Source organism: Podarcis raffonei, chromosome 13, assembly GCF_027172205.1.
Source record: "Podarcis raffonei isolate rPodRaf1 chromosome 13, rPodRaf1.pri, whole genome shotgun sequence".
NCBI classification, from domain to species: Eukaryota; Metazoa; Chordata; class Lepidosauria; order Squamata; family Lacertidae; genus Podarcis; species Podarcis raffonei.
Genome location: NC_070614.1, coordinates 2498168 through 2513245, shown reverse-complemented (window position 1 = coordinate 2513245; position 15078 = coordinate 2498168). Strand labels below are relative to the sequence as shown.

The following is a 15078-nucleotide window of genomic DNA, read 5'->3' as shown; positions in this document are numbered from 1 at the left end:
CTCAGTCCCACGGCCAAATGCGTGAAATCCTCTGCTGAGGCTCACCTTACAAATCAAATCGTTAAAAGTTGATTACACATCTCTGATCAGTTAACCAATCACGTTAGAGACAGGGCTGTGCTCCAAGAGCACCGATCATAAAATCCTGGTACCCTGAAGCCCAACTGACCCCAGCAGTCAGCTGACTTTATGTCTGGCTTTATGCTTCCCAAAGGAATGTGTCAAAATCATATAGTGGAACCTTGCTAGACTGTACCACTTCAGACTGCGCATACTGGTCATATCTGAACAAAACAAAATGCTACACATAGAAATCTAGCATATAAAGGGGGAGACATATGCTAGCTTTCTATAAGCAAGAGCTTTTTTTTCATGTGCCATCCCTGCCTCCAGCTGAATACATAGGGATGGCAGAGAAATTTGAGTCCGTTTGCATTTAAAGGCAAACCCACCCAATGTGCACTTTCTGAAACCATATGCGAACCCAAACACAGCCAGCCTGCAAAATTCACACGTGTACAAAAAATGCATATACTAGAGTGAAGTGTGCATGAAAATGCATATATTAGTGAAAATAAAATGCATTTTGTTTTTGCAAAAACATGCATATTAGGCAGAATTCACACTAAAAACCCTTATAAGAAGAGTTTGGATTATAAGCTTCCAAGAGGACTTAAAAAATATTAATGGCTAGAAGCTGATGTGAAAATGTGGTTTGCTTCTTGTTGAACCCAGCAGCAAAACTGCTGGCGGTTGCTGGCCTTTGAATAGTCTCTCTTAATTGCCTCTAAATGTCAGTTCCAGGTCCATTGCAGGTTTCTTCCTTCCATAAAGGTGCCCTCCGGTGGGTTGAAGCTGCAAGGATGAAGGTTGCAATGAGCACTGAGAGCAGCCGGACTGGATCAGGCCAGAGGCTGGCCTAGCTCAGCACGCTGTAAATGCAAGGATCCACCGCAGCCCCAACAGGCCCCACTTTCTCTTTCCTAGAATAAATATTCCAAGTACCCCGTGTTTACAAAAGGAAATGTCTGTGTCTTCAGACAAAACTTTACTAACATTCAGATTTTTTATGAAATTTGCTTCATTTTGTTTTAAATACATTGCTCCGAAAAGATAACTGCAATTACAATATAAATCCACAACAAAAAATGTGTTAAGTACAAGTACAAACAGGCGACGCCAAAGTAGGGACATTGTGCGATTTTTGAAAAGCATTTTTTGATCTGCTGCTATTTACAGATGTGAGGCAATCTATTATAACAAACATCAATGTGAACTAAGCCACCCACTTTTCTGAGAATATAAGTAATCCAGAATAAAATAAGTTCTCAGAGTCCAGTTTTTCAAAACCATACATTTTTAAAAAAGAAATTACCAGGACATTTTCATTTTCAAACAAAACAACGACCATTATGGGTTTGGTGTGTGTGGAGGGGTGAGGCTGGGGGAGGCAGAAGTGACAGTTCAGACAGCAGGTCACACATTCTGATAAAGTGTACTAATATGCTAACTCACTAAACTGTATTTGCTTTCAGTACCTATGTACTTAGTTGCAACCAGTGTTTTTTTCCTAGAAAAATAGGTGCCAGTACAGTGGTACCTCGGGTTAAGTACTTAATTCATTCCGGAGGTCTGTTCTTAACCTGAAACTGTTCTTAACCTGAAGCACCACTTTAGCTAATGGGGCCTCCCGCTGCTGCCGCGCCGCCATCGCGCAATTTCTGTTCTCATCCTGAAGCAAAGTTCTTAACCCGAGGTACTATTTCTGGCTTAGTGGAGTCTGTAACCTGAAGCGTATGTAACCCAAGGTACCACTGTACTCACCATGAAGTTGTTACAGTAAGTGCCACACTTTTTAACAACACCCCCCCCCAAACAAAAGAGATGTCGGTACTGCGTACTCAAGCACCCCCTGAAAAAAAAGCACTGGTTGCAACATAAATAGAAAAACCTAGAACCAGAAACACGCTGGCACTGATAACGTATTAATTAATATCTGTTTAAGTACAGCTATGATACATATGAACACAGAACTTGGTATGCATGAATGTTAAAAATGGCATGGAGCAGCACAAATTCTCATATATAGAGCAGCACTGCACTGCACCAAACGTGTGCCCATTGAGTTCAGTGGCAGGAACTCAGCTGCACAGCCAAAGGAATGTGGACATGGATCTGTTTCCTCCATTGAAATGAACGGAGTAATCCTTGCAGATAGGGAAGAGCTGTGTGTACAGCGCACAAAACTGCCTGTGCTGATAAAAAAATGGCTGAATAAGACTGATAATGTTTTGCAACAGGCAGAACCATTTTGACAGGCCAGAAATTGTAACTATAAAGGTCTTATTCTCCTCAGTTATAAAGGTGACATCGAGCGCTGCTCTAAAATAGGTTTCTAGTCACAGCTGGGAATGAAGGAATGGGGTGGATCAGTGATGGCTTTGTGCCGTTGTGCAGCACCCCTCTGAGGTTTCTTCACACATTACCTTTTTTCAGTGCATTCTTAAAGAAAGGTTGCATGTTAAAATACCATGTGTGTGTAAAACAGCTCCCTCTTGACCAGCAAATCTGGGTTTGTTGCTGAGTCATGTGTGCAAGACCCCTTCAGCAAGCGTGGGGCAGCGCTGAAAGACACAGGAAATGAAAAAAGATACTTTCCAGTGTAAAATAGGCAAAGTGTGGGTTCTGCAGATGCAGTTTAACTGTGGGATTTAAAACACTACCCCCGCCATAATTAATAAGACCAAAAACAAACCCCATGCACTTTCATTTTTAATAGAAGCTTCATTAAAAAGAAGATTCAGCTTATGATTTAAAAGTGTCTTGCCAAGGCAGACAAGAAGTTAATTAATTATGTGCTAAATCCACCAACAGAAACTGTGCAATCTCAGTTGGAGAGTGTGTGTTACACAAAGACATTTACCGGTAATGTGTTTGAAACAGCCTTGCACAGTTGTTTTTACATATACAACTTTTGTTTTTAACTTACCACCTTATTTACTCCATCATTTCTAAGCCTAAACCTGACAACAGCAGTATTTGTCATGTGGAAGTTGCACTTCAAAGACTGACTCCTGCAAAATGGCCCTATCTCAATGATCCCTTTCTATATCCACAGTAGATTGCACAGGTGTGGCGATTCCCCCGCACACTTTAAAAATAGGGAAACTGCTCCCCCTCATTCACATTCACAGCATTAGAAATTGCTTTATAATCTCAGCAAGTAGTTTGTGATAGAGGACAGGGTCCTACATACAACCCTGTGAGGCTACACAAAGGACCTTTCCCTCAGTACTTCTTTAGACTGAGTTTCCAGCTGACTTAATTTGGATCTGGATAAGAATTGGGTTGAATTTTTACTGGATCTTACTCATAATCCCCTGAGTTTTTCATTTACATAGTCTGGGTTTGACCAGAGCAGTCCATTTTCCCATAAGTTAAATGATGCAAAGGCTGCAACTTTTCTGAGACTCTTTAGAATGCCCCACAAAACAGCACTCCTAAGAAGCACAGCAGTAGCCATGCTCTCCCCCCGTGTTGTTCGAGGCAATGCTGCCTTGATTCTTCTGGACACGCTCCGCTCCAAAACTAAGCACATTCTGAATAATCTACAACGATGACACATGTGCTGTTCAGCTTTTGGAGATCATGGCTCAAACGAATTCTGCTCGAGAGGTGATTCAATACGGCTGGGACCACCCAAAAAACCTAAGAGCTTTTTAAACCTACTCTAAATGTGGATTATTGCTGTTGGTTAGTGAATGTACCAAATCATTATAGGAAATCGTAATTTATGTATGGTGTAAGAAGTGTATTTTCAGAGTGTCACCACAGAAAAAGATAACATTAATTTTGTTTTTCTAGTTTCCAACCAAAACTGTGCACACTCATACCCAAATAAAGGCACTGGATGAAAGAAAAGAGCGGGGGGGGGGGGTGCTAGCAAGAATGGGTTTCTTCTACCTAACTACAAAAACTCCTACTTTACTATGTTTGGGTGACTTATATTTGCAATAAAAACATCAATATTAAGAGTAGAAAACTGAATTGTGCATGCATGCTAGGAGAAGAGTTCATTTCCAGGGACCTGACCTTCTGCTTTTCATGGAGCTCCAGACAATTTCTATCCAAGTAGCTTTAACTCATGTGGTAGCGGTGTTCTCCTCGGGTGATGTGGGAGGAGAACTCATACCTGTCCTGGCTGTGGTAGCCACACATGTTACACTCAAAAGGATCGCGGAAGCCATGGCAGCCCATATGGATGGTGTACATCACATGGTCCAAGAACAGGACCCGACAATGTTCACATCTGTAAACTTTCACTTGCTCTCCATTGCCATTTATTACTTTGAAGGCATCTTGGGAGCTGTCACTGTTTGCCCTTAGGAGGTCATATGGCCGGTGTTCTTCCTTTATCGAGAGGCCGTTCCGTGCATGGGGTGCTATGTGATTTGTTAGGTAAATTAAGCCGCTGCGTTCTTCGTTATTGCTTTCCGTATCAGTGGAGTCTTGACTGTTGATGGGTGAAGGGTCCCTTTCTGAAGAAATGGATTTGGCTTTAGAAAGTAGTAGCAAGTTTTCCACCGCGCTGTCCTGAGCGGCGTGATTGGATCGGGCCAGGTTGGTCTCCCCAAGGGACTTATGAAGCTGATACATGGGGCTGATGACAGGCACCCCTTCGGAGCCTCCTGGTGGGGTCTGCACCAGCGGGCGCAAGGACTCTGCCCCCAGGTAGCTGATGGCATTGTTAATAGCCTGGTCTATGACATGGGTCTGCATCATATCATTCTCCTTCTCAAAATTGGTGGTTGCATCATAAGGAACATCAATTGCACATTTCTCACCTGCAATCCAAAATAGTCATAAATTAGGTTTGGGATTGAAATGCCTTTGAAACATCTCCATTACTCAATCAGACCTGAGAGTGGCATTGCAGAACACAAGACAAATCAACACAGAGAGATATCACAGCTCTCAGGCCCTGCTGCTATCTTTTTGCTATTATGAGAAAATATGCAGAGATGTAAATATTTTGTAATGGAAACTGGTATGTGGTATGCACTTCAGCAATGTAATTACCATATGCTTTTAACTGTATTTATCCTGTTTCATGACTGGAAGCCATTGTTTGAAGATCACTGTTGGTCAAAAAAGGAGTCAAAATATTTAAAGATAAACGCTATATTGATTTTTCCTAGATTTAATGGCATGAAACTGTTGCCTTAAATTAACTAAGTTGCCATTTTTTTTATTCCAGATTCAGAATCCCCTACATCAGATATTCAATAACAACTTTAAGGGCTATATCCAGTTCTTTAGATTGGCATTTGAAATTAATTGCAGAAACTGATACATGAGATGGACTCCAGTGTCTGATCTCAAAATCTAGATTTAAAAATTTGAATCTTTTTTCTTAAAAAAAGAATGATCATATTTCATTTCAGGCTTGCAAATCATTTTGCTTATGTAATCCCTACTAAGGATGCTGGAGACTTCCATAAAAAATGGAAACACGACTGGAAATTCCCGCAATCTGCCTGTTTGTCGGAGGCCATGAACAGAAATCATGCAATCAAATATGAGTGATAAGTCACTATTGTTGTTTAAGGCTACACATTATTTCTTTCTTTCTTTCTGCATTTACATTACTTTCTGCATTGTTTTTGATGTTTTCATTACACTGAAATTAATTGTGTCATTCATAACATATGCTTCAGCCATTGCAGATAGTGAGACAAATAATGTAAGCTTTAGTGGAAGTTGAACCGTAGCAGAATAGAAACAGCCCTGATTGTGAGGGAACCTGATGAACCCAGGAAGGGATGGAAATTGCTGCCTCTTTACATTCCTGATCAGCACAGATACACATTTCAAAAGGATCTTGGTAATTCTATGTCAAATCTTCCTTCTGTTTTTGGAATTCCTTTTACTTGTTAGTGTTTCCTATCAGAAAGGGTGAACTTTGTGGGTCATCAGCTGGGCTTGGCAAGATGCCCCCCCCCCCGGCAGCAGCTGTCCCTTTGTAAACACAGCCTGCTGATGATCCTGCACAGAGAAGTGCAGGTGGGATGAGAAATGTTTCACCCAGTTCTCCTCCCCATAGAAATTAGCAGGCTGCCCAGTCTTTGCTGGGACAGAATGAAGGCCATGACTGGGCGGGATTGAAGCAGAAAAGAAAAGGAGACCCCTGTAATGGTCCTGCACTCAGCCTGAGATCTGTCTTGCCCACACAATACAGGCCCAGCAGGGCCAGGGGGGCAGACCAGGTAGCAGGGAATCAATATGAGGGCCAAGCTACAAGTTGCATGCAGACTCCTTTGGGAAAGGGCGGTTTTCATTGTGCAAGACGCGTGCAGGGAACGTTCTCGCCTCCACCACTTTTCTGCTGCAACTCCCCACTTCCTCTCAGAGAGGTTCCAGATGCACATTTGTGGAGGCAAAAACATCTGGTAAGGAAAGCCAGCTGGAGGGAGAAGAGAGGTGATGGCAAGGGGAAAGTCCAAATGCCCTTCCTCTTCCACCGCTGAAAGCCACCCTCTCCCCAAACTGCTTTTCCTTAGAAGGAGCAGGCAGCCTGAATGTGTCTGCATATTTACCTCTATGGCACAAATGGCACAGCGGGGGGGGGGGGGGGAGGGGAGAAGAGAAGAGAAGAGGGAGAGGTCATTTATCCTGGGACAATGGCATGGAGGAAAGGGTTAAATTTAGGGGGTGAGATTTCAGACTTGAATCTAGGCATCCCCTTTTCTAAAAATTAAGCACAGACTACACTGAACTGTGATGACACATAAAGATCATGCAAAAGAGAACAAAGAAATAAAATCATCCAAAGGGCAAGTTAGATTCCGCTTTGTGAAGAAAGCAAAGCTGAGGCGGGTGTGTGTGTGTGGAGTTTGGGCTCCCTTGGTGCTATGCTGACATGAAGCTGAGCCTGTGCCTCTCTAAATTTGTACTGTCATTATGGTATCTTCTTTCACCACACTCTGAATAACTGACAGGAAATGCTGTTCTTCTAATCTGGCAGCTCTTCTTATCATGAGGGTAAGGAAGTGAGAGTCTGCCCTGATCCCAAAGCGGGACACCACCTTCACAAAAAATGTTCTCGTCAAATCTCCTTAGTTCGTTCATGGGATAGACGTGTACTTTGACTATGGAGCCTCCCTCTTCCCTGCCAATCAATTCTGGGGGAAAGCAAGGAAAAAATATGTCAGGGACATTTCTGCATCTGCCATTAAAAGGTAAAGGGACCCCTGACCATTAGGTCCAGTCGTGACTGACTCTGGGGTTGTGCGCTCATCTCGCTTTATTGGCCGAGGGAGCTGATGTTTGCCCACAGACAGTTTTTCCGGGTCATGTGGCCAACATGACTATGCCGCTTCTGGCAAACCAAAGCAGCACACGGAAATGCCGTTTACCTTCCCGCCAGAGCGGTACCTATTTATCTACTTGCACTTTGACGTGCTTTGGAACTGATAGGTGGGCAGGAGCAGGGACCGAGCAATGGGAGCTCACCCCATCGCGGGGATTCGAACCGCCAACCTTCTGATCGGCAAGCCCTTGGCTCAGTGGTTTAACCCACAGCGCCACCCGCGTCCCCATGAGGAAAGTCTATTAGGACATTATTCAATCAGCCATGTGTTAAGATCACCCAGGAGGCTCTGCAAGAGAAGCCCAACTGCAGAAGCCCACCGGGGAGCAGCAAAGGCTAGAGCTGTTTTAGCAGTGATGCCCCACACCTGGAACGCCATGTCTCAGGTGGGCTCAAGAGCCAGCCCTCCTCTGTTGTGGCTCCTGTGGAACTCCCTTCCCCTAGAGGCACAGGTGCTGGGAACTCAGGTGGGCTGCCACTGCCAAGCAAACACATTTTTATTCTCATGGGCATTTGGAGTACATTGGTGATAGCTGCTTACTAAGCTTTATATTTTCTTATGATGCTGCATTTTATTGATTGGTTTCTTAATTCTTGCCTTATATCTTTATATCTTACAGCTGTGGGATCGTTATGATGTGATGAAGGGGAGTCTACAAATTTGGTAAAGAAATAAAAGTAAAATAGGGAGGTTTATCTGGCCACTTCATTCTCCTCTATAGGAAGGTTTTCTCCCTTATTTGAAAATGCTTGGAGTAAGAAATCATGCTCTACAACTCTGATTTTTTTATGATTTGTGCTGTGCATCTGGATTTATTTTGAATGCTTCCATTTGTATTGATGGAATTTTATGTATTGTTGTATTGTGTTTCATGTTTTGTTAAGTTACTCTGAATGCACTGATGGGAAGTGAGATATAATAATTTTAGTGAAAACTAGGCAGGAGAAGATGATTTATCCCACCTCTCTTGTGCACCACATGCAATAACGCACCTTCTCCATAGGGGACATGGCAATTCTGTTCCCAATAGATGTTTTGAAAGTAAACACAATTGCGTTAGTGAACTTAATATGTATGTCTGTCTGTCTGTGTGTGTGTGTACACACAAACACACCAGAGAATGTGATAATGTAGGAGGAGTACTAGACCAGTAAAGTGCCCTAGAGAAGCAGAAGCAGAAATGGGTAAAATCTCTGATAGGGAAGGGCACTCGGCACTCTAGTGAATGATCTTAGAGCACATGATTCTGTGCGGTTGTTGAAACTAAACAGGTGTAGCCCTGATCACTTCCTGGACAAGAGACCACTGGAAGCCCCAGGTAAGCCACTGGAAACTTTCAAAAGACAAAAATGGGCTTAAAAAAAATAAAGATGTGATAGGAGGAATTGTTTCTGTCTTTTCAGATATATATCTGAAATCTTATATGTGCTTTATCATGTTGCGACAAACAAAACACTGTAAATGTTTCCGAGACTGAAAGTGCTACTTCAATGACTGATCCAAAATTTTCACAAATTACTGGCTGGAGCTAGGAGTAGCTTGGAACTGAATCTCTTAGTTAATTACTTTGCTCTTCCTGTTGCAATAAAGAAAAACAAAATTGAAAAATCCAACCATGTAAAGGAGGCAGCAAACATTTAACTCTTACCAACAAATTTCTGAGGCATAGAACTCTTACGTTTGGCGACGTTACTTGCTAGTCTGTCCAACATAAGGGATCGCTCTGATCCCATCTTGCACAGGTCTTCAGCCATTTCGCTCTGGCTGGTTTCCTCTTTCATGACTGCAAAAATTAAAAGAAACAAGATATCCTAAACACATAGCCATGGAAAGTTCCAACTTTGCTGAGGCACAGTCTACAGGCAGGCACAGGGGGAGAAGGTGCCCAAAAAGAAGCAGTTTCCGATAACCAATGCTAGTTTCTCAAAGCAGATGGCATAGTCTGAATGAATTGTTTTTGCACTGCGAAACCATTTTTAAATTCCAAAACCAGTAACAATTTTTCACCATAGTTTGTATAATGGCATTATGATATGGGCAGTTTTATTTTCAGTCTGTTTCCTAGTGATTCCTAACATGGAATTAACCTTCCTAACAATTGCCACTAACTCTTAAGTCAGAGCTTTCCAAAATGTGTGTTGTGACACGTTAGAAAAACAGTGTGCAGTGTGCAGGTGTGTCATGCGAATACTCTTATAAGGGGTTAGTTTAACCTCTGGTTTGCTGGTAAAATTGAATTATTGTGTCGTGAAAGGATGCATGTCTAAAAAGTGTGTCACCAACACAAGAACTTTGGAAAGCTCTGTCTAAAGCGCACAATGCAAACTGAATCATCTCTATCTATATTCTTGTGGACTCTCACTCCCCAAACCCACCAAAAGGCAATAATTTACCCTTGCAGAAGCCATGCTGGTTCTGTTTCAGCAAGGTCTGATCTTCTGTATGTTTGGCAGTTGTATCTTTATCAATGCTAGAGAAACAACTAGACTTCCCAGAGCAGATGCTAAGCTAGCTGACCTGTAGTTTCCCAGATCCTCTTCTTTAAACTGGTGCTACGCTAGCCATTTCCCACTCCTCAGATAGGCCGATCTTAGGGACAAGTGACAAGGTACTTTTGTTAGATGAGCAATTTGACATTTGAGTCCTTTCAGAACTCTTGTGTGGGTGTCATTCAGTCTCTGATTTGCTAGGTTTAAACTTGTCAACAAGGCAGAGAACTTCGTTTTCCTCCACTATTTGTCTCTTCCTCGGGACCTCTTCACAAGGAAGTTAATTCAGGCACAGGGGTCCGCGCTGCATCTTCTGCGGTGAAGACAGATGCAGACAATTCCTTGACTACCTTCTCTGCAACCCCCCCCCTTCAAGTGGAGCCCATAATTCTTGTACAGGCCTGGCTTGTCCCCAGATGTTCCCCAGTGCCTAACAAATCCAAACCCCTCCTTCTGAAACTACCATCTGATCCATGTATTGAGATCACAGAGCTGTGTTCTGTGCATGGAACCAGTTATATTTCAGAGAAGGCTACCCTGAAGGTCCTGGATGCCAAACACTTACCTAACAAACCACATTTTGCTTTCAGGACTGGATGAATACATTTCCTTCCCATCACACTGACGTCAAGAGCCAGCATAACTCCTCCCTAGCACAGTCTTATCAGGCTCTCCACATGACACCTGAAACCTTTGCATTAGGCAGGAAATCTCCACAAACCCCTAAGGATGGAACTACTAGGTTTGGGTCGGAAATTCAATTCAGCTCTCATGAAAGACAAACCTACCTGATCTGCATTTTTCAAATCCATACACAAACCAAAACAGAGCCATCCTACAGAATTTGCACTTCTAATAATTTTACAATGTTGTTCTCCAGCCAAGGTGTACAAAAATGCTAGGGAAGTTACACATAAAATACATATATTGGTGAAAACATTTTTTTAAAAATGTATTAGGGGAAATACTAGGGAAAACTACATTAAAAAAAATTCTGTTGTGTGAAATTTCAAGAAATAATAATTGCAAACTGATGTGGAACTATGGAGAGCTGAACTGAAGATAGGAAAAATGAGAAACCAAAATGGGGAGTTTGCCCATCCCTATGAATCCCCTCCTACCAGGAGCCCCTCATTCCCTGGAGCACCCCTGGTGTGAGAGGATGACTGCTCTTAGATGCTTTATCTGAGATTAAAGCAACTGTCAAGGATGCTTTAGCTGAGACTCCTGCACTGCATGGGCTGCACTAGATGGGCCTTGGGGTCCCTTCCAACCCTCCCCCTCGGAATGGGATCCAGCTGCCACACCTGTGAAGGCTTCCTCTGTCTCTCACTTTCCTGGCCAGCTACCATGGACTAATGGGATCGAAATAATTCCCTGAGGGCTGGGAGCTCCTTCTACCCAGCAACCCATGATTCCAGCAGAGCAGGCAATCACAGGTGTGCCGTTCTGTGAAATAGGCTGGATGGCCCCCACCCCCTGCTGGATTACTACTTTCATGTCTGTTTTTGTTGGTTGTTTAGTTAGTTAACTTCGGAAGTTGGGATCTGTTAGGTCACAAAGTGGGGGGGGGGGCTGCCCTGACTTGCTCCCCCTGTTGCTGAAGAGTTGGGTATGTTTAATCTGGAGAAGCAAAGACTGAGGGAGGTGATATTATGACCACCCTCAAATATCCAAAGGGCTGTCACCTGCAAGATGGTGCATGCTAGTCTTCTGCTGCTCCAGAGGGGACAACCTGAGTCAATGGCTTCATCAAATGACAAGGAAGGAGATTCTGACTAAACTTCAGGAAGAGCTTTCTGGCAGTGAGAGCTGTTGGGACAGATTCCTCAGGAGGTGGCAGGCTCTCCTTCGCTGGAGGCTTTTAAGCTGAGGTTGGGTGGCCATCTGTCAGGGATTCTTTAGCTGTGATTCCTTTGGACTGCCTTCCAATTCTATGGCTCTGTAATGAAGTGGGGCTGAACTCCTGGGCTCAAGCAATTCTAAAGAGTAAGAAGGTTAAAGGGGGATGGATTTGAGTTTGTTTAGTCCCCTGGGAGTGGAGATTTTTGTCAGGATAGATTCAAGTGAAGATTAACTTCCTGAGATGCTTTCTTTTAAAACTGAAACTAGCTTTCAGTGGGTTTTACAAGCTGACTTGGAGTGAGGCCTCGTGTTTGACTTTAGGTTGTATGGCACACTTATAAAAGCTTCCTGGAATTTAAGGCTCATCTTCTTCAAATCAGCAAAAGTTTATTAGTAAGAAAGATACTTTATTTTAAGCTACTCTGTGAACCCAGAGATTAGTCAAGCAAGGCTGTCGTTTTCACCACCTGCAGTTGGTGGTTGTGATATGACAAGGGATGGCGGAGAACTTTGCAATAGTCAAATGTGAGCTCTGCAGCTGGTTGCCTGGTTGCCAATGTGGTGAGCAAGTGGTGAGCACTAGTGATCTTCAATTTCACACACACACACACACACACACACACACACACACTTAATGACAGTATTTTCGAACCCAGGAAATATTTAATGATGTTTTGGATACTAATACTATTGTCACAGGGACGCGGGTGGCGCTGTGGGTAAAAGCCTCAGCGCCTAGGGCTTGCCGATTGAAAGGTCGGCGGTTCGAATCCCCACAGTGGGGTGCGCTCCCGCTGCTCAGTCCCAGCACCTGCCAACCTAGCAGTTCAAAAGCACCCCCGGGTGCAAGTAGATAAATAGGGACCGCTTACTGGCGGGAAGGTAAATGGCGTTTCCGTGTGCTGCGCTGGCTCGCCAGATGCAGCTTGTCACGCTGGCCACGTGACCCGGAAGTGTCTGCGGACAGCGCTGGCTCCCGGCCTATAGAGTGAGATGGGCGCACAACCCTAGAGTCTGTCAAGACTGGCCCGTACGGGCAGGGGTACCTTGACCTTTTTACTATTGTCACAGGCTGGTTGGATGCAGAGGAGTGTTGGGAGGCCCCATCCAGGGAACCCCTAAGGCAACCCCCTGGGGAAGAAGGCTCTGGGGGTTGGTGGTGGGACAACAATGAGAGGTCAGAGAAGAGGGAGCAGACTGGGAGGAGGAGGTTGCTGAAGAGGAAACAGGGCTTAGTGAGCGGGCAGAGTGTGGGGCAGAGAGCAGTTCTGACCCAGAGGCAGAAGCAGAAGGGGGTTAAGAGGCCAAGAGGAGGCAGGCTGCTGAAGAATCCAGGGTGTCTCCCCCTCCTGCTGTGAGGGAGGAGTGTTAGCGAGGGTAGGAAGGGCCGTCATTGAAGCAAGACCTACTGGGAAGGGTTGCTGTGACCACTAGGCATGCTCTGTTTTGGTTTCTTTGAATAATTAACTTCACGGACCCCAGTGTTTTTTATTGCTGACCTACACCTGACTCTGGTTCTGACAATTATTTTGTTTTGGAGTTATCCTTCTCAAATGTGTATTCCACTGAATTCTGTTTTGTTGAGGCAATAACGGTAGCCATTAACATTAATTGCTCTGTTTCTTATCATGTCTCCCTGTCTCTCCATTACAAGACTTCCTATGTGTATGGGAGCATTTAAGGTTGTAGTGCTTGTAGTAATGTTAGCTTTATAAAGACTAAGCAAATACATTTTAAAGGAACTAAGGGTTCTCTGAGCTTCTGAGTCACAGTCTCATATTTTACAGAGCACACAAGCTTTCTTTAATCTCATCTCTCACAATCTATTCATCATATATTAATATCATGTTTTTCATTTCTCATACAGAAGGGGAACAATGCAGACCCTTTCCCCATGGAGGAGCACAGAGATCACTGCAATCCAGCCTCTCCCTCAGAGCTGAGGTTTCATAATGCACAAATGTTTTGCGTAAACTTGAATGTTTAGAATGTGAACCTTTCTAAAATAATTATTGCCAATGTTGCTTATTTTATATTAATAAATAAGTCTAAACAGAGTACCTTTTTTTTGAAAGAAAATGATTTTTACAAGCTTTGCAAGAAGCATGGGAATGGAGAGTGAAGGTGAGAATTGTACTCCTCCTCCTCCTTGCAGCGCATGCCCTGCAGTGGATCTCCACTCCTTGCAGGGACCACCTTCACAAGGCTGCAGCACCATTGCTGACGGGGCTGAGGCCTTGTCAGCATAGAACACCTGTGCTCAGAGAGCGGCCCTGGTTGCCCATTTGCTACAGGGCAAGGTCAAGATGTTACTATTAGTATATAAAGCCTATTAGTGTATTAAGTATATAAAGCCCTTAACAACTGGGGACCGTTTTACCTGTGAGATGGCCTTACTCTACGTGTGCCCTCTTGAGCAGTTTGATCAGCTAAAGGTGCCACGTAATGCCCATTCTGCATTGGTAAGAATAATTCAGAGTGGCAGCACCTGCACTTTGGAACTCCCTGCCTATTGAGATCAAGCAGGTCTTTCACTGTACCCTTTTTGATGCCTGCTAAAAACAACCCTGTTTAGGCCAGCCTGCCCAGATGCTGAGAAAGGTGAGGCTTGTCTAAACAGGGTTGTTTCTTTTAGCAGGCGATGATATTTTGTTTTGTTTCCCAAAACATCCAATGACATCCAGTAAGAGTAGCAGGACTGTAAATAGAGCAGGGAGAGGGGGGAAGAGTAGGAACAGAACAATGTCATTATGTAAGGCTGAAACCTAAGCTATTCCTTCTCAAACTCTGTGGAAAACTCACAATGAATCTTGTGCATCCTCACACATCTATATGCCTATCCCTGAAATGCATAATTTAGCAGAGACAGGAATTATACCCCTAGCAAGCAGGCAGATTATGGGGCTGGTTTCCACTGAGTTCTGCACAGCAGACAAGCTGGAAGGTGTGCAGAGGAGGGCGACAAAGACGATCCAGGGTCTGGAAACCAAGCCAGATGAGGAAAGGTTGAGGGAGCTGGGAATGTTCAGCCTTGGAAAGAGGAGACTGAGAGGAGATATGATAGCCATCTTCCAATATCTCAAGGGCTGTCACACAGATGTTGGATGGTCATCTGATGGATGCTTTAGTTGCAATTCCTGCATTGCAGGGAGACTAGTAGTTGACCCTTAGGATCCCTTCCAGCTCCTCAATCCTGTGATTCTATGATTTCCTGCAAAGAGGTCCAGGTTCTCTCCCTGCTCATTTTTTCCTTACAAGCAGGTCTGTGGGGCAGGTCGGTTGCACTGCCTTACAATGCCACTCCATCCTCAGAAAGACCCCTTGGCAACCTTTCATCCCAAACTCCTTGTTAATAGCAGTGCATCTTCACAAGT

General features: G+C 44.0%; 1 protein-coding gene across 7 annotated transcripts in view; it reads right to left on the bottom strand.

Annotated features, from left to right (window-relative positions):
- Nucleotides 1–1822: 1822 nt before the first annotated feature.
- The window catches only part of IKZF1 (IKAROS family zinc finger 1), a 79942-nt gene continuing 66686 nt past the window's right edge, over nucleotides 1823–15078 (bottom strand). For 4 of the 7 annotated variants that reach the window (XM_053361876.1, XM_053361874.1, XM_053361877.1 and 1 more), the window contains 2 exons: nucleotides 9019–9153; nucleotides 1823–4844 (listed from right to left, as the gene is read on the bottom strand). In XM_053361876.1, the coding sequence (XP_053217851.1) occupies nucleotides 4138–4844; nucleotides 9019–9153 (842 nt within the window). In that variant the 3' untranslated portion in view covers nucleotides 1823–4137. The remainder of the gene's footprint in view (nucleotides 4845–9018; nucleotides 9154–15078) is intronic. The other 3 variants (XM_053361875.1, XM_053361878.1, XM_053361880.1) reach the window with 1 other exon arrangement.